Here is a 23,206-nt window from a genome sequence, read left to right on the forward strand (position 1 = left end):
TTGAAACCAGTTTATTTTTTTCCCCTGGAAACTCCCACAGTTTAATTTAGAAGACATGAAAGATAAGTATCAAAATTTCTGCGCTGCTGTATTCTATTGTCATGAAGAACAATTTTGATTAATCATAGAATCAAGTTGGAAAGGACTGTTTTAGACCATTTAATATTATTTAAATTATTTGTATTAATGTCTGTAAAATATCTTATAATTCTCAAATCATATAGTAAAAGAATTAGAACAAGCAGTTACATAGTAAAGATTCAGCAGTACATAAAATATATTTTTCATTATTTCAAAAACTGAAGTACACTGTATGTATTAAAACAATTAGAGGAACTTCATTCAGCAATCATGAAATCAGTCTGCAAAGAAAAATATTTACTTTTCTTTACATTTATGAGGAATACCACTGAAAGGTTTTGCCAGCATTAACTACTACTTAAAAGTGATATGCTTATACAAACTGTAATGTGTCTGGTCATTCTAATGTTATTCACAATAACATGCTTTATCCCAAAGTCAGGCATGTAAGGAGTAAAAGTTAACTTGAAGAAGAACAAGAAACATAATAGAATGCAACCCCACTTTCTATTCTTAAAGCAGTAAGGAGACCAAGCATCATTTTAAGTCAAAAACATACAGTTTTGAATATTTGACTAAATAATATAGAAGATACAATTAGCCCACAGAATTAGTACAGTTTCAAAAGATTTATTTAGGAAATTGTTGCGTTGTAAAATTAGAGCATTGGCAATCTATATTCTAAATTAAGATACTTGATTTTGCATCAATTCTGATTCCTATCCTGTTAGTTTGAAATTGCACATAACTCTTCTTAGAAGTAAATTGTGACATGTTGAAAAACTTTTGCAGAACAACAGTTCAGACTAAGGTATATACTTCTTTTAGTATGACATTTCCAATGGTTTCTCCAAAGGTTTCTTCACCTATAATCAGATATCACAAAACATATAAGCTCATAATCATTGTTGTGCTTATGTCTGTCACCAAGAGTAATTAATCTTATTGTGTGGCTTTACAATAACATTGCTATTATATACTTAGCTGCACCTGTGTTTTGACCTCCAAATTAGGATAAAACTGTGGGAAAAGCATAAAGTGCATTCGCCATGAATTCCCTTTACAATTATTTTTGTGTAATAATTAGAAGAAAATTGCTTCACTTGAGACAAAATAATCCAGGGATTCTCAAAATGTGAGAGGTAACCTACTGAGAGATTTAAATAAATTGGATGTGGGATGCAAACTGGGGGAAGGGCTTCCTTACACAAAGCAGAATTACAGTCAGAACTTGCTTCCACTCTGCCTGGATGAGGCAATGCCAACTTGTCCGAGTAAAGTCTGGAATGATTTCTGACAGAATTGCAGATTGGTGTGTAACTTGCTAGACTCATTCCAATTCTTTGCTGAAAGAGAAGCAAGACTACAGTCTGCGGGTTGGTGCTTGCAAAGTTAGACAGTTTTCAGAACTTGCATCCCACCCTGCTTTAACAATCTAACATTTAACCTGTCCCAGCAAAGTCCAGGCACGTTCTGACAGGTTTCTAGTTTTTTGTGCATAGGCCTGCCCTATCAAAGTTTGGATCTATTCCTGGAGTGGGACTTGCTCAGGCAAGACCAGTAGTAAAGCCTGCAGAAGCTTTTAGAGATGGCTAAACCCATGTTTCCAATCATCTGTCAAGGCATCTCCTAGTCACAACAAAAATATAATTACCATTGTAGAAAGGTCCTCCCATCCTCATTCCAGAAGGAATATTGATATGGCCTTTCAAGGCACTATTCTGCAGAAGAGTGCAAAGGATTTCCCATTCCAACTTTTAAATTTGGAATAGCTGTTTCAATTCAAAAAACTTGGTCATTAAGCTGCTTCCAGTAAACCAAAATAATTGATTCTCTCAAATTTAAGTATCAAAGTGAAGGCAGAAAAATAGACAAAATAGCTATAACTTAGTGCAATTGGAAAAGTGGGCCTCTTGCTTTTTTATATATTACCAATATATATTGAATAGTACAAAAATAAATGTATTTATTTATTTGTATTTATTTATTTATTTTTATAGATTATTTACAGATTTATAAAAAACAACTCATGGCCTTAGTAATAAAAATGTCTAGTTTTCCATTTTTTTCCTTTCAATAATTTTCTGCCTATATCGTAACTAATTAAAGAAACCTAAAAGTATGCATACATAATTCTTTCAAAGATACTCTTATTTACTAAAATTGGCAAGGTGTGTTTATTAGCTAGCATTCTTTCAAGATAAGAGTATAGCAAAGAAATTCACTATTTCAGATCACAGAAGTTATTATAGTAAACTTTGTAGTCATGTCTCTACTGTCTCCAGCTGGCCTTGATAATTTTATAGAGTTTCCTGACATGCTACATGTTATTCAATAGACTTACGGAGTTATTAATGAGTTGCACTTATTTTTTGAACTGCTTTTTCTTTCTTTTTTTTATTGAAAAGTTTTAAAATACATTTTAAAATACAAAAAGGAAAAAAAACACCTCCCTCCTCCCCCCCCTTTCCCCACCCCCACCCTACCCTCCCCTCCCCTTCCCCGACTTCCCAGAGCTGAATACAGGGTATAAAAATACAAACAAACATAATCTAAAATATGCTAACAACAATAAAACATTAAAGTCTATCGCACTTTAACTCTCCATCGTCAAAATAATAACAAAATAACTACTAGCTAATCATACATCATATAACTCCACTACTTATTCAAATGCTAAATGACATTTTTTAGTCCCATATTTGTTCTGGATATAATCAATCCATCTCCTCCATTCCACAATATATCTCTGTGGCGATTGGTCTTTCAAATACGGTGAGATCTTCACCATTTCCGCCAAATTAGAAACTTTTAAAGTCCACTCTTCTATAGTCGGCAGTTCTTCCTTCTTCCAATATTGCGCTACTAAAAGTCTCGCTGCCGTAATTAAATTCAACATCAACTTAATATCTATAACAGTAGTATCTGTAATAATACCCAATAGAAACAATTGCGGAGAGAACTTTATCCTTTTCTTGAATATCTTTTGCATATTCCACCAAATTTTAATCCAAAAAGCTTTAACCTTTTAACTTTTTACATGTCCACCAAATATGAAAATACGTTGCGTCCTCACAACCACACCTCCAACATTTGGGCTGACAATTTGGATACATACTTGCTAATTTTTTAGGATCTAAATGCCATCTATAAAACATTTTATACAAATTCTCTCTTAAATTTTGGTTTTTGAACTGCTTTTTCATTTTCTGTACTTTTGATCTCATCAGAAATCATTCTCTGCTATTACAAATCCCCAGGCCACAGCCCACTACCAGGCCGTGCAAATGGCGAGCGAGTGAGCTTGCACGTGAAGCTCAATTTGTGCGAGCTTGCACTTGCCTGCCACTCACATGGAACCTTTCCCTCTCCCCCCCCCCCCGGCCAGGCCACCAAGCTGGAAAGGTTGGGGACCGCTGTTATAGAATCTCCACATAAATTATGTTGGCATAGAAAAGGGTACTTTGTGATAATGATTAAAATGAAAGATATAACATTAAGCACATTTAGAAAATTGTTGAATGGCAGTGCCAAGACTGTATTTATTTATCAAATATTGTTACAAAGCATGAAGAACTCTACTTCATAGTAGATTGAATTGATTGTGTTATACTTATTTGAATGATCATTTTCATCTCATGATCAAGAATAAGTTTCAAATATGGTACTCTTCTGGTAATAAAGAAAGAATTAAAATTGATAACTTCTGAGAAAGGAAAAAAATAAGTGAAAGTACTCAAATTAAAATGGCTTCAAAGAATTTGATCAAATGCATCAGTTGTTCCTATTGTGGAATGGCTGAATTTAATGGTTTCTTATATAGTGGGTCATGGAATCAGCCTGCCATGGAAATTCAAACATTGCATTCTGCAATATTCATGTGTTCATGTCATTAATAGCAATTATATGGAACTTACAAATTTGCCAAGATTTATTTAATATTCATATCATTGTTTGAAAAATTATGCTATCTATTATTATTTCAGAAGGCTCATTGCAGCCTTAAGATAGCTGTATTATGTAGTTTTATCCACATGCTATAAATTTCCTTAAGTGTCTTCAGTCATTGTATTACAGTAATTAGAAGGTTTAAGCTATTCCCGTTACATCAGAGTAGCTGAATTGCATAATTAAACCCCAGAAAAAGGAAAGTCTCTTGTTTTTAGAACTTATGCAATACAAGAGTACATGTGACGCCCATGAGCATAAAATGGCAACTTGTAAGATAATGAATATTAAGATAGCTATTTTTATATTTCTATAAAATTGCTATTATATTAGCACTGATTTATAAGACCATCCAGTCTTAACAGGTAAGGGCAGATACAGAATTGTGTGATAGAGTTTCTATAAATTCTGGGTTCCAGTTATAGATGCCTTTAGCAAAGGTCCTTAGATCCTTCCCTAAGAAATTTATTAGAAAAATTGCTAGTCTCACTTTAGTTTTCCAGGCAAGCTTGTGAAAGGGGAAATCATTTTTTCTCTCATCCCTGAGCCCAACTATGATTACTACATGTCTCATATCTTGTCTCTCCGTCTTAGATTACTAGAAAATGTACGTATTGTTTTCTGAGGCTAAGTACAAGCAAGAAACTCTTCTCCTGGGCATATGGAGCATATGGATACAATTGGAACCATGTATGATGTTGTCCAGATATTACATTTCAGCTTCTTTTTATAAAAGTAATGGTTTTTCATCATATCACTTCATACACAATATAACGTGGAGGTTAATATCAAATATAGTGCAACCAATTTTCATAACTTCAGGTTACTGAGAACTCATGCGGTCAGTAATATAGTTTATTATAAATTAAGTTGTCAATTGAATAAAAAACAAAAAGCAGCCCTGTAATAGTATGAGCTAATTCCTAATTTTACATAGTTATTTTCATGACTGAGGAAGTAATATCGTATTTCTCTTGCTTCAGAGGAAAATTAATCAGTGCAATATGAGATCTTGCTGACATACAGATCCAGGATTTCTCAGCTCACTCTTTGTCTTTTCCTTTGAAGGGAAAAGGGCAGTGGTTTTATTTTAAAAATATGGCCTTAAGATTATTCCTGAGCTCCTATTATCATATCTGTATGAAATTCTAGACATCGCATAGGCATTGTTGGTTTACTAGTGCAACAACATTTCAGGTCACAGATCCTCAGAATGCTTAAAGAAGTTAATTCATGGAAGATAACTGATAGTGACAACTACCAAAGATGGCTCTCTGATTTTTTTCCTGTTTGAAGGCAGTCACTCTGAATACAGCAGTAGATAAATGAAAGCAAAGCTAATTAAGGTCTGGAGCTTTCATGATCTGTTTGTGGGTTTCCTAAAGCCATCTTCTTTGCAATTGTGAGAAGCAGAATACAGGACACTGATATTGAAACAAGTTGCTAGATTCCTACGTGTATGGTTTTTTTTAATGTCTTAGCACCGATTTTTGCTCAGCTTTCTGATCTTATCCTGGAAGGAATACGAAGAATCAAAAAGTATCTCAATGGATAATTTTCTTCTTATATTAATGTAATATATTTCTGAGTAAAACGTAGCTAGGGTTGAGCAGAAAACAACTCTGCAACCTCGGTAGAGGAAATGTTTGACAGAAGTAGGTGGGTATAAATTCAAATGGTTTTTTTTAACAGATGACTCTAAATTAGAAGTATCATCTTGTATTCTGTCTGTGTATATCATTTGTACATAGCAATATAACTGCTTCATGAAGAGATTTCTTTAAAAATAACTGATAAGAAATGAACGTATTGCTGCAAAATTTGTCAGTTGTAAAAAGTTAGAAGCCTAGAGAACTGGATACATGTCTTAAGAATATTTAAAGTAATTTAATCACAAATTATAATGTAAGTTCACAAGGTACAGGTTTTTAAATACAGGATTTCCCTTACCATTGCATATGCTTTTCTTTAATGGTGAAAATACAAGCAGATCTGTCCTTTCATCATGCATTATGAAACAACACAGAAATATATAAACTTTTTTCTTCAAACTTTGAAAATTGTATGTTAACATTTTTAAATTGCCTTCAGGGCTATCTTAACTGTTTAAGCTGTTCAATCTGCTATCAGACTCGTATAATTTTATGCACACTGAGGACCCCAAAAAGAGGATTGTTTTGAACTTTGTCATACAGGTAGTCCTTACAATAGTTCACTTAGTGACAGTTTGAAGTTGTAACGGCACTGAAAAAACGTGACTTATTACCGTTTTTCATACTTATGATTGTTGCAGCATTCCCTTGGCCACGTGACTTTCTTTTAGATGCTTGACAACTGACTCACATTTGTGACGGTTGCAATGTCCTGCAATCACATAGTCAGATGATCATCTTTTGCAACCTTCTGACAAATAAAGTCAATGAGGAAATCAGATTCATTTAACAACCATGTTACTAATTAAACAAGTGCAGTGATTCACTTAACAAATGTGGCAAGAAAAGTCATAAAATCAGGCAAAACTCAGTTAACAAAATTTCTCACTTAGCAACATAAATTTTGGGCTCAGTTGTGGTCGTAAGTTGAGGACTACCTGTATTGCAACAAATGTTGGAGACAAAGTGGAGGATTATATGTGACATGAGAATTGTACATGCTATGATATTCTGGACATATCTAGAAAGAGTTAAAGTTCAACTATTTAGCATAAATAAGAGTTGGAACCAACTATGGAGCATGCCAACTCCCCATGGCCAATTCACTACGGCCAACTTGCCACAGCCAACTTGCCACTGTCAACTTCTGTGGCCAATTCACTGCGGAACAACTCGCCACAGCCAGCTCACAATAGGACAAATCACTGTGGGACAAGCGTTACATTAATATCAAAGAAATGATGGACTAGAATAATTAAAGGATGCAAAAGGAGTAACAGAATGAAATGTGGATAGCAAGCATTAAAATATTTTTATTTATTTTAAATAATTACATTGAATTGTTAAATTGTCCTGCAGCGAGTTGTCCCATGGCGAGTTCTTCGTGGCAGGTTGGCCACAGTAAATTGGATATGGCGAGTTGTCCCATTCTGTTCCCAGGAGCCTCAAAGCAGCTAAAACAATAGTATTTAGTACTGTGTTAAACAATAAAACTTTAATTAGTAGCACACTAGCAAATAAAAACAAAAATAAGCAAGAGTGAACTAATGTGGAATTTTTTTAAAAAAAATAATTTTCCTAACTAAAAGGAGATCTGTGCATCATTAAACTGAATCCAGTGACATTGGAAGTCAGGAAGTCATAATCTGGTGCCTGAAAGAAAATAATGGAGGCATCAGGTAAGATTTAAATGTTACCATGAGACTTTTTCCCCCTAGTAACTCTGAACATTGCCATTTGAAAATTATGGCCACCGATGAAAGGGTTTGGATAAAGATTGTAAGCATTGGCTGATTCATATGGGAGATACTCATACCCCTACTGTTACTAATTCACTTAATATTGCAATACTTTTGGTGGGAGGGAATCTGTGACAACATAATGTAAAAACATAGAGACTGTCAAAGCCGTAAAAACAGGCAACAACAACAAAAGAACAAAACAAGCTATCTAAAAAGGTAAAAGAATAAATAATGGGGAAAAAGATGTAAAATTGGATAGAGAAATAGCATAGGCAAAGTCTGTGTCAAGCCAAATGGACTACCCAGCAGATTATGTGTGCTGCTGCACAGAATTTAGCAACACTGTCCTGTATGGGAAGTTGGAATCGGCGGGTGCAGTCTAGGAATGAGAATAAGGTTTGAGAATAAGAATGAATAGAGGAGGAAGACATGCTCAGGATGTGCCCAACATACCCATCATTGCAGGGACACACATTTCTCTGTGTGCCTTTCTAACACAGTTAAGAGGAGAACAAATATATTTAAAATTCAGTTCTCAAATTTTGATTTCCAATATTTGTTTGCATATTACTACATTTACTTCTAAACTACCAGAAAATGTATGCATCTCTTGTTATTTTTAATTTTTTTTTTTTGTTAAAAAAACTTCATTTCAATGGCAAATTTAAGCTTAATTTCTTAAATGGAAAAAAAGGCACTGGCTTCCGGTTGCCTTCCGAGTGAAATTCAAGGTGCTAACAATGACATACAAAGCCCTACATGGCATGGGTCCGGACTACCTACGGGAGCACCTTCTGCCAATGTCAACACCCCACCGCCCTGTGCGCTCCCACAGAGAGGGCCTCCTCAGGGTGCCACCGCTCAAGGAATGTCGGCTGGTGGCCCCCAGGGGGAGGGCATTCTCAGTGGGTGCGCCAGCCCTCTGGAACTGCTTGCCAACCGAAATCCGGATGGCCCCCGACCTCCGCACCTTCCGGCGCGACTTAAAAACTTACCTGTTCCAGCAGTCCGGCCTGGCCTGATAGCTCTAATTGGGGTCCCAGTTTGTTTTTACTATTGTTTTTCACTATTGTTCAATCTGTATACCTACCTTACTCTGTACACCGCCCCGAGTCCCTCGGGAGAAGGGCGGTTTATAAAAACAAATAAATAAAATAAATAAATAAATAAATAAATAAATAATGGAATTGTGCATTAAAAAAAAATAGCGACCAATTTATTCCCATCCAAAGGATAAAGAATTATTCCTTCAGCTCTTGCTGTGGAGAGGAGTATGTTTTCTTGCTGATGGAGTGGGATTTTTTTAGGTTCAAGATGAAAAGCTTTGCCTGTTTCTGCTTATATTTGATCTTTCTGTCTTCTAGGTTAAGTATAGGAATACTGAAAGCGAGTCAGATCAGTAACTCAACTAGCACAATGTAATTTATATCATTTGGCAGCAGTTTGGCAACAATTTAGACAAGAATCTTTTCCGATTTAATCATAATCATAATAGTAAAGTTGGAAGGGACCTTGGAGGTCATCTAGTCCAACCCCCTGCTCAGGCAGGAAACCTGGCTGTCCAGTCTCTTCTTAAAAACTTCCAGTGTTGGAGCATTCACAGCTTCTGGAGGCAGGTTATTCCACTGATTAATTGTTCTAACTGTCAGGAAGTTTCTCCTTAGTTCTAGGTTGCTTCTCTCCTTGATTAGTTTCCATCCGTTGCTTGTTGTCCTGCCTTCCAGCGCTTTGGAGATTAGCTTGACTCTCTCTTCTTTGTGACAGCCCCTGAGATATTGGAACACTGTTATCATGTCACCCCTAGTCCTTCTCTTCATTAAACTAAACATATCCAATTCCAGCAGCCGTTCCTTATATGTTTTAGCCTCCAGTCCCCTAATCATCTTTGTTGCTCTTCTCTGTACTCTTTCCGGAGTCTCAACATCTTTTTTACATTGTGGTGACCAAAACACCAGCTGCCTGCAATTAGTGCAGGTTCGCATCCCACCAGGCTCAAGGTTGACTCAGCCTTCCATCCTTCAGAGGTAGGTAAAATGAGGACCCAGATTGTTGGGGGCAATTAAGCTGACTTTGTAATAATGCCGCTTGGGGGTGGGTGTGAAAGCCCTAATAAGCAGGCATATACATAGAATGAAGGCTACTGCTAAGCTTGTAAGCTGCCCTGAGTCTTCGGAGAAGGGTGGGATATAAATGGGATTTTAAAAAATTAAAAAAAATTGGGTGCTGTATTCCAAGTGTGGCCTTACCAAGGCATTGTAAAGTGGTATTAATACTTCACTTGATCTTGATTCTATCCCTTCTGTTAATGCACCCTAGCACTGTGTTGGCTTTTTTGGCAGCTGCAGCACACTGCTGGCTCATATTGAAGTGATTGTCCACTAGGACTTTGAGATCCCTCTCACAGTTACTACTATTGAGCAAGGGTACCCCCTATACTATAACTGTACGTTTGGTTTTTCTTGCTTAAATGTAAAACCTTACTTTTTTGACTTAGTGATGTTAGGGAATACTCATGAAAAGTATCTGATCCATCACTGACATAAGAGCCAGTGGCCATTTTCATTCAAGTGATTTCTCAGTGATTCAGAGGCTGGCCTCAAATGCTTGGTTGAGGAAAATCATAGTAAATAGTACACTATGTGTCCAATATTATAGATAGCTATGCATAATCATAATAGTAAAGTTGGAAGGAACCTTGGAGGTCATCTAGTCCAACCCCCTGCTCAGGCAGGAAACCCTATACTATTTCAGACAAATGGCTGTCCAATCTCTTCTTAAAGACTTCCAGTGTTGGAGCATTCATAGCTTCTGGAGGCAGGTTGTTCCACTGATTAATTGTTCTATCAGGAAGTTTCTCCTTAGTTCTAGGTTGCTTGTCTCCTTGATTAGTTTCCATCTGTTGCTTCTTGTCCTGCCTTTGGGCGCTTTGGAGAATAGCTTGACTCCCTCTTTTCTGTGGCAGCCCCTGAGATATTGGAACACTGCTATCATGTCACCCCTCATCCTTCTCTTCATTAGACAAGACATTCCCAATTCCAGCAACCATTCCTTATATGTTTTAGCCTCCAGTCCCCTGATCATCTTTCTTGCTCTTCTCTGTACTCTTTCCAGGGTGTCAATATTTTTTTAACATCGTGGCCATAGTCTCCTTATAGTTCTCAGTGGCATTGATGAAACTTGATTATTTACCTGTGTAGAATAATTAGTAACTTTCTTGTGCTCTGAGTCAGGGCTTATTATAGATCTCCTGTTATGTGCAGGAGTCCAATTGTACTAAGAAGATTAGATTATTTTCTAACTACCACAAAAGCTAGTAAAACACAATGCCTTCTACATATTTGGTAGCTAGATGGGTTTAACACCCCAACAATTGCATTTTCCTTTTATCTTTTTCCTTTGTTTTATTTTAAAAGGAGCAATGGTTATTTAAACATGAAGTAAATATTAAGTTATATCTAATATGTTTTAATAAGTATACTACTAAGAACACTTAACAAAACACTTTTACATGTTGTTCCAAAAATATCTCTAATTGCTATTTTTTCTTTAATTCTAGTCAATTATTTCAAATATGTTTCACTGGCACATTCATCAGGCTTCAGGCCTGAGATATATATCTGAATTTGAATTTATAGATAACGTATTTGCTAAAATCATTGATATCCTTCAAGAGTACTAAGTTATCTGTTCTCATCTTATTTATCTATGTAGAAACATTTTTTTAAAAAAATTATGTTGGTCTAAAAACCAGTGAATCCATGTAGGATCATATCTTTGCTGTCCATTGTCATCTACTAGATATCTATACATAATCCTAATATGTTTTGGATATATAAAATGTATACTATTGATAGCTGCAGTGTTTTGTCATAGGAATTTTAATCTCACCATATTCACATATGCTTACAAGTCACAGTGTAACTTCTTCCAGTGTAATAACTTCAATATAAACCCTCTGTTTAGTTGATTTATATCACCAAATGGCCTTTACCATGAGAATTCTACAATTCTGTGAAAAGGACTAGCAAATATTGTATTGACTTTTATATTCTGCTGGCTTTTTCAATGAGATTTATAGCTTCTAGTAAGTGTTTAAACACTGTAGTTACATGTGAAATACTGCTTCCATGATTACTTTTCTTTTTGCATAAATAAACTAGCTACTGTTGGTATACCATCTCTTCAAATTTATTTGCTTTCCTTCAGAATGTAAAGACCAGCTTATTTTCTATTTTTTTATTTTTATTAGATTTATATAACCAACCGTCTCACATAAAAGAGACTTAAGTGTACATACAGTACTTAATAAAAATAAATACATAAAACAGTCCCAAATAAACAATAACTATAAAAAAGATACAAAATAGGAGATAATATTAACAGGAATAAGAGAGCTATCACAAAATCTCTCCTGTCTCATGGCCCCCCTAGGCCTAATAACATAACCAGATCTTGAGGAACTTGCAGAACATTGAAAGGAATGAAGCTAATCTCGCTTCCAGGGGAAGAAGATTCCACAAGTCAGGTACCGTGACAGAGAAGACCCGCCTCCCAGGACCCACCAGATGTTATTCCCTGGCAAATGGGATCCGTAGCATGCCTTCTTTGCCAGACCTTATAGGGTGAGCAGATGTAATGAGAGAGGCATTCCCTCATGTAACAAGGTCTCGTGCCATGAAGGACTTTAATGGACAAAACCAGCTGGACTTGGAAGGAAACTGGCAACCAGTGTGAAGCAGAGTTGTAACATGTACTGTTCTAAGGGCACACATAACTGCCTGCTCCACAGCATTTTGCAGCAGTTGAAGCTACTAGATTTTGTTGATAGCTGCAAAGTCATGTCTGACCCATCGAGACCCTATGGACAACGTTCCTCCAGGCCTTCCTGTCCTCTACCATCTTCTGGAGTCCATTTAAGCTCATGCCTACTGCTTCAGTGACTCCATCCAGCCACCTCATTCTCTGTCGTCCCTTTCTTCTATTGCCCTCAATCTTTCCCAGCATTAGGCTCTTCTCCAGTGAGTCCTTCCTTCTCATTAGGTGGCCAAAGTATTTGAGTTTTAGCTTCAGGATCTGGCCTTCTAAAGAGCAGTCAGGGTTGATTTCCTCTAGGACTGACCAGTTTGATTGCCTTGCAGTCCAAGGGACTCGCAGGAGTCTTCTCCAGCACCATAGTTCAAAGGCCTCAATTCTTTGGCGCTCAGCCTTTTTTATGGTCCAGCTTTCACTGCCATACATTGCAACTGGGAAGACCGTAGCCTTGACTATATGTACTTTTGTTGACAGGGTGATGTCTCTACTTTTTAGTGTGCTGTCTAGATTTGCCATGGCTTTCCTCCCGAGGAACAAGCGTCTTTTAATTTCTTGGCTACAGTCCCCATCTGCAGTGTTCTTGGAGCCCAGGAAAATAAAATCTGTCACTACCTCCATTTCTTCCCCATCTATTTGCCAGGAATTGGGGGGGCCGGATGCCATGATCTTGGTTTTTTTAATGTTAAGTTTCAACCCAAGTTTTGCACTCTCCTTCTTCACCCGCAACAAGAGGCTCTTTAGTTCCTCTTCACTTTCTGCCATGAGAGTGGTATCATCTGCATATCTTTCAATATCTGGGAAAGATAAACAAACAACAAATCAGCGAACACCTTGATGCAAACAAAGTCATCACTAAAAGTCAACATGGGTTTATCAAAAACAGATCATGCCAGAAATATCTTATTGCATTCTTTGACCAAGTGACAAAATTAGTGGACCGGAGGAATGCTGTAGATATAATTTACTTGGACTTCAGTTAGGCATTTGATAAAGTAGATCACAACCTAGTACTTGATAAGATAGAAAAATGTGGGTTAGAAAGCATCACCACCAGATGGATTCGTAGCTGGCTGACAGGCCGTACTCAGCATGTGGTCCTCAGTGGAACTGTATCTACATGGAAGGAAGTGTGTAGTGGGGTGCCCCAGTGCTCTGTTCTGGGCCCAGTGCTCTTCAACATCTTCATTAACGATTTGGATGAGGGGATAGATGGGGAACTCATCAAATTTGCAGACAACACCAAGCTGGCAGGAATAGCCAATACTCCAGGAGATGGGCTTAAAATACAGGAGGATCTGGACAGACTCGAACACTGGGCGCTATCTAACAAAAGGAAATTCAATTGTGAAAAAAGTAAGGTTCTACATTTAGGCAGGAAAAATCAAATGCACAGGTATAGTATAGGTGGTACCTTGCTCAATAGTAGTAACTGTGAGAGGGATCTCAGAGTCCTAGTAGACAATCACTTCAATATGAGCCAGCAGTGTGCTGCAGCTGCCAAAAAAGCCAACACAGTGCTAGGGTGCATTAACAGAGGGATAGAATCAAGATCAAGTGAAGTACTAATACCACTTTACAATGCTTTGGTAAGGCCACACCTGGAATACTGCATCCAGTTTTGGTCACCACGATGTAAAAAAGATGTTGAGACTCTGGGAAGAGTACAGAGAAGAGGAAGAAAGATGATTGGGGGACTGGAGGCTAAACATACAGGGAACAGTTGCTGGAATTGGGTATGTGTAGTTTAATGAAGAGAAGGGTGAGGGGTGACATGATAGCAGTGTTCCAATATCTCGGGCTGCCACAAAGAAGAGGGAGCCAAGCTATTCTCCAAAGCACCTGAAAGCAGGACAAGAAGCAATGGATGGAAACTAGTCAAGGAGAGAAGCAACCTAGAACTAAGGAGAAACTTCCTGACAGTTAGAACAATTAACCAGTGGAACAACCTGCCTCCAGAAGTGGTGAATGCTGCAACACTGGAAGTTTTTAGGAAGAGACTGGACAGCCGTTTGCCTGAAATGGTATAGGGTTTCCTGCCTGAGTAGGGGGTTGGACTAGATGACCTCCAAGGTCCCTTCCAACTTATTATCATTATTATAAGGGCAGCCTCATATAGAGTTTACTACAGAGGTCTAACCAAAAGATGACTAAGGCACGAGTGACTGAGAATAACTTCCCCACCCACCCCCAACCCAATCTAGTCATAGGCATAACTGGCACACAATACAAAGCTGTGCAAACACTCTTCTAGCCCTGACTGCCACCTGCTCTTTGAGCAGGAATCGTGAGTTCAGGAGAGTCCCCAGACTGTGCATAATATATAACTGAAATATTCCCAGAGTCCTTGCTCTCTATAACCTGTATGATAAGAGTTACACAGTTTTACAAGATCTGTCTTCCTGCCATAACATTTTTCAAAAGGTGCACAATATTATACAAACAAGCTTAACAACTCGTAGCAGCTTGGGCATAGCTAATTTCAGGGACATATTTAACCTTTCATGAGCCCTTTTTTTTTCCTGATACCCTGTTCAGATTTCTTTTGTACTTGATTTGCAACTATCTTGTTTTTGATTGCAACTATTTTGTTTTTGCTTTTAAATTGCCAGCTTGAGTGCAGGTCCTGTGACTTTTTTTTGTTTGTTTTGTGTACAATGCCTAGTTACTGTAGGCACTTGAGAAATAATAATTAAAAATTACATGGCATTTATTACACAGGAAGGGTGGCATTCTGTGTTCTGTCTTGGAACTGGCAGTGTGGGAAAGATCATAAAGAAACAAATGCATTCTTGGCAACTGTTTCTCCATCTCTAGAAAGTCTGTACAATGTTTGAAAAGAAAAAAAAATAGAATTTGGTCTGAAGGTGGCTAAGAATGCAAGCTTTCTGTGCTTGCTGCATGCATATATGTAGCCACCTTTACATTTAACTAGATAGAGTTAAGCTCCTTTGCCCAAACAATTAATCTCACCTTGCTTTTTTCTTCCAATGTATACTCGTAATTATATGCACAGAAGGCCAAGTTGAGACTGAATGGTTGGCCCAGTATTTTCTTAATTAACCTTGTGGATGAGTGAAATTGTATATTGAAAGAAAGCACATTTTTGTAGCATATCACTTGTTTCTGTGCTTCCCTGAATGTGCCATTGTAACATATGTAATGAGTAATTTATCTATAATGATAAGAAAGCACTCAGTCATCTACGATTTATAATCTTACTTTCTGTTCTTTTTCCTACAAAATGAAAGAAGTTCAACGCATTGGAAATCAGAGAAGGGTTTGTGATAAAACAAAAAGAAATCGGATCAAGGATTAAAGGATATTTAATGAATATACGCTGTATATAAGAATGAATGACCATCACGAAAGAAGTACTTTTAGGTGGCTTGGTCATCATAGAGTGAGAATGAATTAGAATTAAATTGAAAAAAAGAAGGGAAGGAAAATGATTTTTTCCCCATAGAAAATAAAATGTCTAAATATATTTTATAGATACTCAAATTATGGGAGACAAATTAATAATAGTGAAAAAGTGTGAAAAAAGAGAAATGTAGACATGCATGTAATAAAATTAAGGTAATAATTTTATTTATGTTTTCTTAATAAGGTTTATTTAAGTGCCTTTATAACGTCAATGTGGTCGTGGAGATTTAACCAAAATCAGAGAGCTATATTTCCTACCCTATCCAAGCTTGTAAGAAATATTTAACTTCAGTGCCCTTTTCATTAGACCCAAGATGCTATCTATAAAGAAAAGTTTGCTGTTTACTTAACCTGACATTTGCCATAGCTCCCCAGGCTATCTAGTCCATTCTAAAATGTGCAGGTTACAAGAAAACTCTCTTTCTTTTAATTTTTCTCTGGATATAATTTTTGTTTTGCCTTTTTGAGAACTATAGTGAAATAAGGTTATTGTTATAATCTTTCAGGCAGCTTAATTAGGATTGCAGTTTTTAATTATATTAAACAACTTGAAAAAATTTAATTGAACAAAAATTGCCCTTGATTCATTAGTGATTTTCATTAAGGAACGTATTTTAAAAATTTAGCAAAAATTGAAGATGATGTCAATACAGTATTTTTAAAATTAAGTTTCTTCATTTAAAATATTTTTATTCATAATTTAAAACTATATTTTAAATACAAACTAAATCTTGTCATTAATTATTTAATATATCCTAATTTGTTTACACCACTGTTCACAAAAGTTTTCAATATCAATTTGTGGGAGTTTCAAATGCTCACAGACCTGCATATCTTTGTTAGACTGTGTAGATCTATCTATACGTAATTGGCTCTAGGGTAGTGTATCAGCTCACTTTTGAATCATTCTTACTCTTTTTGACTATGAAGGCATAATGAAAATAGAAATGAGATCTACTTTGATAGCCACTCTATATGTTCCTTTGTCTCTGAACATACAAACTTTGTCATTATTTCCAATAGTCTGCAAATCCTGGCATGTCAGCTATATCAAGCCAATTCTTTTTTATTTACAGCATTAGTGGATTTTAAAGTGGAATTACAACAAATGAAGGTGAATATATGTGTCCCAGGATAATGTTGGTCCCAATGACTGACCCAGATTGGATCCTGGAATTACAACTTTTACAATATAGGAAAAATAGTTGAATGTTTTGTGACTGGAAGAAAACCCATTTTGTTTTTGCTTTTTTTCTTGTATGATTTCTCTGTTAAAGATGTATTTCTCTGTTAAAGATGTATTTTCTCCTTAGAATTTATTCTGACTTGTTAAAACTTCTGTGTTGTCCAAAAATTTGGAAAAAAAAATACCTGTTTTCTGGAAAGTGCTCACATTCTTGAGCATTCTTGAGATACTCTATTAGAGATGATCAACATTTGATTCATAGAGGGGCATTTGATTATGAGTATATTTCTTTTCAAGTCCCAAAAATACTTTTTCAAAAGGTAATTGGACTTTGTTTTTCCTTGAAGACATTTCACTTCTCATTTAACAAGCTTCCTCAGTTCTGACTGGTGAACTGAAGCTTCTTAAATGAAAAACAAAATGTCATCAAGGAAAAACAAAGTCCAGATGCATTTTGAAAAAGCACCTCTGGGTAATCATGACTAAAACAAGAACCAGAACAGAGAACAGAACAGAACAGAACAGAACAGAACAGAACAGAACAGAACAGAATAGAATAGAATAGAAATAGAATAGAATAGAATAGAATAGAATAGAATAGAATAGAATAGAAATAGAATAGAATAGAATAGAATAGAATAGAATAGAATAACTTTATTGTCACTTTAAATGTACACTAATCGGCATACATTAAGACCTGGAATGAGAATCTCCATAGACATTTCTTTTCAAGAAAAAAGACTACAGTAGACTGCAGCTATCTATACAAATTAAATTATTATTATTATTATTATTATTATTATTATTATTATTATTATTATTATTATTATTATTATTATTATTATCTTCCATTTTTATTTTCTTGAAATACCTACAAGCCTATATATGGTACAGAGGAATTCTTGTCATTAACAATATTACAGATGGTAACTTTGTTTTCTATTTGGTTATAATTAATAGTATCTTTTAAAATAAGAGAGGTGGGCATGAAACCTGGCAAATGCAAAGACTTACAAACATTTGTTTACCTATTTATGTTCTGCTCCATTCCTTCTCTCTCCAGTTTTCCTGATTTTGGCCTCAGATAACTAGTTTTTCATGCCTCTCAACTCTTGAGCTTTTAATCTCAAGATGCTTTATATGAGCAGAAAGTACTTTGCAATCATGAATCCAACAATGAAAGTGTAAAACAGTAAATTACAGCAATTATTTAAAGAGTCCCAAAGATCTTTTTCAAAAGATTACTGGAATGTCTTTGTTTTGCTTGAAGACATTTCACTTCTCATCCAAGAAGCTTTTCAGTTCTTCAGAAGCTTCTTAGATGAGAAGCAAAATGTCTTCAAGCAAAACAAAGTCCAATTGCCATTTGAAAAAGCACCTTTCGGACAACCATGACTGAGAATCTCCTTAGATATTTAAAAGGTCATTACAGTCAATCTCTGCTTTACTGTTTATGTAAAGTCTCTCAGAAAGATCTTTTTCCTATTATATACGAATTCTAAGGATCTTTTGGGTATCATTCTGTTCAAATATATTTCTCCCCATTGAACTGAATCTATTATGTGACAGTCAAGTTATCAGAAAGCATAATAATCCTGAATTATTGCATGATATTCTATAGATTTTGTTTCTAAGTGCTCTAGCAACAAATTGGTCCTCAGACTCAGAATTTGGGCACATGGGAATTTTGCACATTTTATTTCCTTTTTAGAAATGCTTGTGCATTTAGTTTTGAAGGATATTGGAACAACTGGGAGTTTGTATTTTTAATATTTTATTTAAATGTGATGTGTTTTATTAAAAAATACGTTCTGTTTAATTGCAAGAACCAGTTAAAAATACCTATATTATATTGATTAGAAAAGGAAGCATGCAAACCCAGTGTCCATAAAGGCGCCAACCACATTTTAAGCAAAAATGGCATTCTCTAGTTTCCTGGAACTCTAAACCTGCCTGAGACTGCTATGTTGCTCTTGCGAGGAACAATTTTCTTGAGCCCTTGTGAGTGATCGCAAATCCTTGTCTAGAGAGGAATTAGAAAGAGTGGTACTGCTTGCCAGCGCTTCGTTCCACTAAGATTGTCAGCTCTGCTTTTAGCATTGCCATCTTCCAATATACCCTTTCTTCCCTGAAGCCCAGAAAAATCTTAATTTAAGTTGCTTTGTAACCATTTGCAAGATTAAAACAAATCCAATGTGAGAACTTCATAAAGAAGGAGCAAAATAGCTCAGATGTTATTTTTTGAAAGATGTTTACATTTTCTTTGTAAATTATTCAATTAGCATAGTTGATTGGGGGAAAAAACCTGTGGCTCCAGACTATTTATTGTTACAGTGAGAAAAGTCTAGCTGTCTCCACTTAACCATATTTAGCCTGTTACTTTGACTGCTTAGGTTGCCAATGTGCTGCAAGTCTAGTCTAAAAACAAGAATCAAAAGTTCAATATTGTATGGTGGCTTTGCTTAGAATGGTATAATGAAAAGAAGGCATTTAAAATGAGCAGTTGGAAGAAACAGTATTGGACTTCAAAAGAAATATTATTAATTGTAGTACTGTTTATGATTTGTCGCACAATTAACCAGATAGTCACACTGGATTTGGCATTTTTATCCACGTATTGTGTCCTTTTCTCAAAGACCTGGAATAGTCAGATGTTGATATTTGATGGTTTTAGAGTTATTGTTGCATATAATATTATGTATTAAAGTTATGTTATTATTTTATTATTATTTTATATGTAATAAAAATTACATCCCTGTGATGATATTGATATGATGAAGTTACCTAGTCGGGTAATTAAACGGCTGCAAGAAAACAGCCAAGCTCATGGTTCACCCAAAACTTAGTATAAGCTGACATTAAAAAGTGGGAAAGAAATCTTTGGGATGTTTATCTTCTTCTGTTTACAAAAGAGAAAGGATCAATAAATGTGTTCATCCTGGTTGCAAACACATGCATATTATCGATTTTTAGTATGTGGTAAGACCCCTTGAATTCAGTCGCTTTTCTTCATCACTAAACATAGATGTGGGCCTGGTTTCTGTATCTAACTCAAACATTGAAACAGTAGTCTAATATTACATTTTTGTGTTGATAGAATATATATATATAATGCTGTATGGTTTTTTTACATGTAACACATCTGAATATAAGGATATGTCTTGTATGGGAAATGTATGCCTTTGAAAGAATCACAAAGCTGTATCTGATGTTACTTAATGGACTTATTTTTCTAGCGCTCTTGGTGGATCTTCTGCTCTTCACATTCCTGCTTTTCCAGGTGGAGGCTGCCTCATTGATTATGTTCCCCAAGTATGCCAACTGTTAACCAACAAGGTAATACCCAGAATAGACCATTTTTTACTAAGATATTCCAATACAAGGGCTCTAGACTAGGGTAAAATAAATAATTATTCATAAATTGATAAGCCCTATGATCTAAAAAATTTTCTGTCAGAAATTTTAAAACCAAAGGTGAAATTGCCTAATGAAAGATCATGCATTACGGAAACTTGGTTGGGTCCGGAAGGAGGGGTTCCTCTGATTGAACTGTGCCCACCAGGTTTCCGTGTGCTGCACCAGCCTCGGGATCAGGGTAGGGGCGGTGGGGTGGCAGTTGTCATTAAGGAGGCCCTTTGTCCGTGGGAGGCCTCTGCCCCTCAGATAGACAGGTGTGAGTCTCTCCTTCTGAGGTGGGGCCCTGGAGGTCAGTTGGTCCTGTTGCTCGCGTACCTATCCCAGCTGCGTGACAACGGCCCTGCCCGGGCTACTCGACGCTCTCTCAGGGTTGGCGGTTGAGTTTCCCAGACTTATTGTTCTGGGTGATTTCAACCTACCTTCCCTGGGGGGGCGCGTCAGGGGTGGCTCAAGAGTTCATGGCTTTCATGAAGGCCATGGACCTGACCCAGATAATTCAGGGTCCGACTCATGAGGGGGAAAACACGCCCGACCTTATTTTTATCTCTGGGCAGTGGCTTAATGATCTGGGTGGGGGTTCCCCAACTGTTCATCCCCTTTCATGGACCGATCATTATCTCCTACACCTTGGCCTCCGTTATGCCAATCGCCCGTTGCTAGGATGCGGAACCGACTCGGTGGCTCCACCCCAGACGCCTGATGGATCTGGAAAGGTTCCAGACGGCACTTGGGTTGATTCCTGCCTCCCTTTCCCACAGCCCAGTCGGGACCTTGGTGGATGCCTGGCAACGGGCTGCCTCTGAGGCTCTCGACCGTGTTGTGCCTTTGGGGCCTTTGACCCAGCGCAGGTCCTGGTTAGCCCCTTGATTTTCCGAGAGATGAAGTGCCGGAGGAGGGGCCTAGAGAGCAGTTGGAGATCCAGTCGGTCCGAATCTGACCGAGCACAGTTAAGATCTTTTACTAGATCTTATCTTGTGGCAATGGAAGTGGCGAAGCGTGCTTACTTTGCCACTCTCATTGCGTCCACAGATAACTGCCCGGCCACCCTGTTTAGAGTGACCCATTCCCTATTTAATCAGGGGATGAGGGAGGACCCTTTGCGGTGATGAGCTGAGGAATTTAATCAGCATCTGCTGGACAAAATCGCTTAGATCCGGACCGGTCTGGACTCCGAATGGGCAGTATCGTACGGGGGGGGAAGCGATAGGTCTTGTTGATACCATTTGGGAGGAGTTCAACCCTGTGACTCCGGATGAAGTGGACAGAATCATGGGAAGACTGAGTGCCGCCACATATTTACAGTATTGGACCCGTGTCCCTTCTGGCTGGTGTATGCGACTTGGGAGGTTACACGAGGCTGGCTCCAAGTGGTTATCAATGCTTCTTTGAGTGAGGGGTGCTTCCTTGCCGCCTTGAAGGAGGTGGTGGTGAGGCCCCTTCTCAAGAAGCCTGTCCTGGACCCAGCTAATTTGAACAACTTTCGTCCTGTCTCCAACCTTCCCTTTATTGCAAAGGTTGTTGAGAGTGTGGTGGCGCGGCAGCTCCCACTGGTTCTGAAGGAAACTGAGTATCTGGACCCATGCCAATCGGGTTTCAGGCCCGGGTACAGCACGGAGATGGCATTGGTCGCGCTGGTGGATGATCTCTGGTGGGCCTGCGATAGGGGTTATTCCTCAGTCCTGGTCCTATTAGATCTCTCAGCGGCTTTTGATACCATCAACCATGGTATTCTGCTGCGACATCTCGAGGGGTTGGGAGTGGGTGGCCGTTCACAGTCGGTGTTGGCAGGGGGGCAGAGGTCAACCCCGAGGCCCCTCACTTGTGTGGTGCCTCAGGGGTCGGTCCTCTCTCCCCTCCTGTTCTACATCTATATGAAGCCGCTGGGTGAGATAATCCGTGGTTTCGGAGTAAGGTACCATCAATATGCTGATGATACCCAGGTTTTCATCTCTACCCCGAACCAACCCAGTGATGCCCTCGAGGTGATGTCCCGTTGCCTGGAAGTGGTATGAGTCTGGGGAAGAACAGGCTCCAACTCAACCCGGCCAAGACCAAGTGGCTATACGTACCGGCATCTCGGGTAATCGAGGATATTCCATCTTTGGTTATGGGGGGAGAGGTGTTACCCCCCGTTGAAAGGGCGCGCAACTTAGGCGTCCTCCTGGATGCACGACTCAGTTTAGAAGATCATCTAGGGGTCATGGCCAGTGGGGCATTTGCCCAGGTTCGCCTGGTGCGCCAGTTGTGCCCCTATCTGGACCGAGATGCCCTACGTACGGTCACTCATGCACTCGTTACCTCCTGTATAGACTACTGCAATGCTCTCTACATGGGGCTGCCCTTGAAGACCACCCAGAGGCTTCAACTGGTGCAGAATGCGGCTGCGCGGGTTGTGATGGGAGCGTCCCGATACTCCCATATTACACCCCTCCTGCATGAGCTGCATTGGTTACCGGTTGTCCTCCAGGTGAGATTTGAGGTGCTGGTTCTTACCTATAAAGCCCTACATAGCTTAGGTCTGGGATATTTGCAGGACCGTCTGCTGCCAGGAATGACTACCCATTGCCCTGTGCGCTCACACAGGGAGGGCCTCCTCAGGGTGCCATCGGCCAGACAATATCAACTGGTGACCCCCAGGGGGAGGGCCTTCTCTGTGGGGGCACCTGCCCTTTGGAATCAACTCCCCTTGGAACTCCGGATAGCCCCGGATCTCCGTTCCTTTCGTCGCAACCTTAAAACATGGCTTTTTCAACAGGCCGACCTGGACTGATGGAAGGGAGGTTTTCTTAATTTCGTTTTATTGTGTTTTTAATTGGACTATTTATGGGATAATTTGATTTAATACCTTTTAATGTTTGTATTTTGTGTTTTTATCGTTGTTAGCCGCCCTGAGTCCTTTGGGAGATAGGGCGGCATACAAATCCCATAAAAATAAATAAATAAAA

General features: G+C 38.0%; 1 protein-coding gene across 4 annotated transcripts in view; it reads left to right on the plus strand.

Annotated features, from left to right (window-relative positions):
- Positions 1–23,206, plus strand: part of BABAM2 (BRISC and BRCA1 A complex member 2) — a gene marked incomplete at its 3' end in the record, with an annotated part of 166,235 nt that overhangs the window by 71,456 nt on the left and 71,573 nt on the right. For all 4 annotated transcript variants that reach the window (XM_083352014.1, XM_083352017.1, XM_083352016.1 and 1 more), the window contains exon 8: positions 20,081–20,180. In XM_083352014.1, the coding sequence (XP_083208140.1) occupies positions 20,081–20,180 (100 nt within the window). The remainder of the gene's footprint in view (positions 1–20,080; positions 20,181–23,206) is intronic.

The sequence above is a fragment of the Vipera ursinii genome, assembly GCF_947247035.1.
Source record: "Vipera ursinii genome assembly, chromosome: 1".
NCBI classification, from domain to species: domain Eukaryota; kingdom Metazoa; phylum Chordata; class Lepidosauria; order Squamata; family Viperidae; genus Vipera; species Vipera ursinii.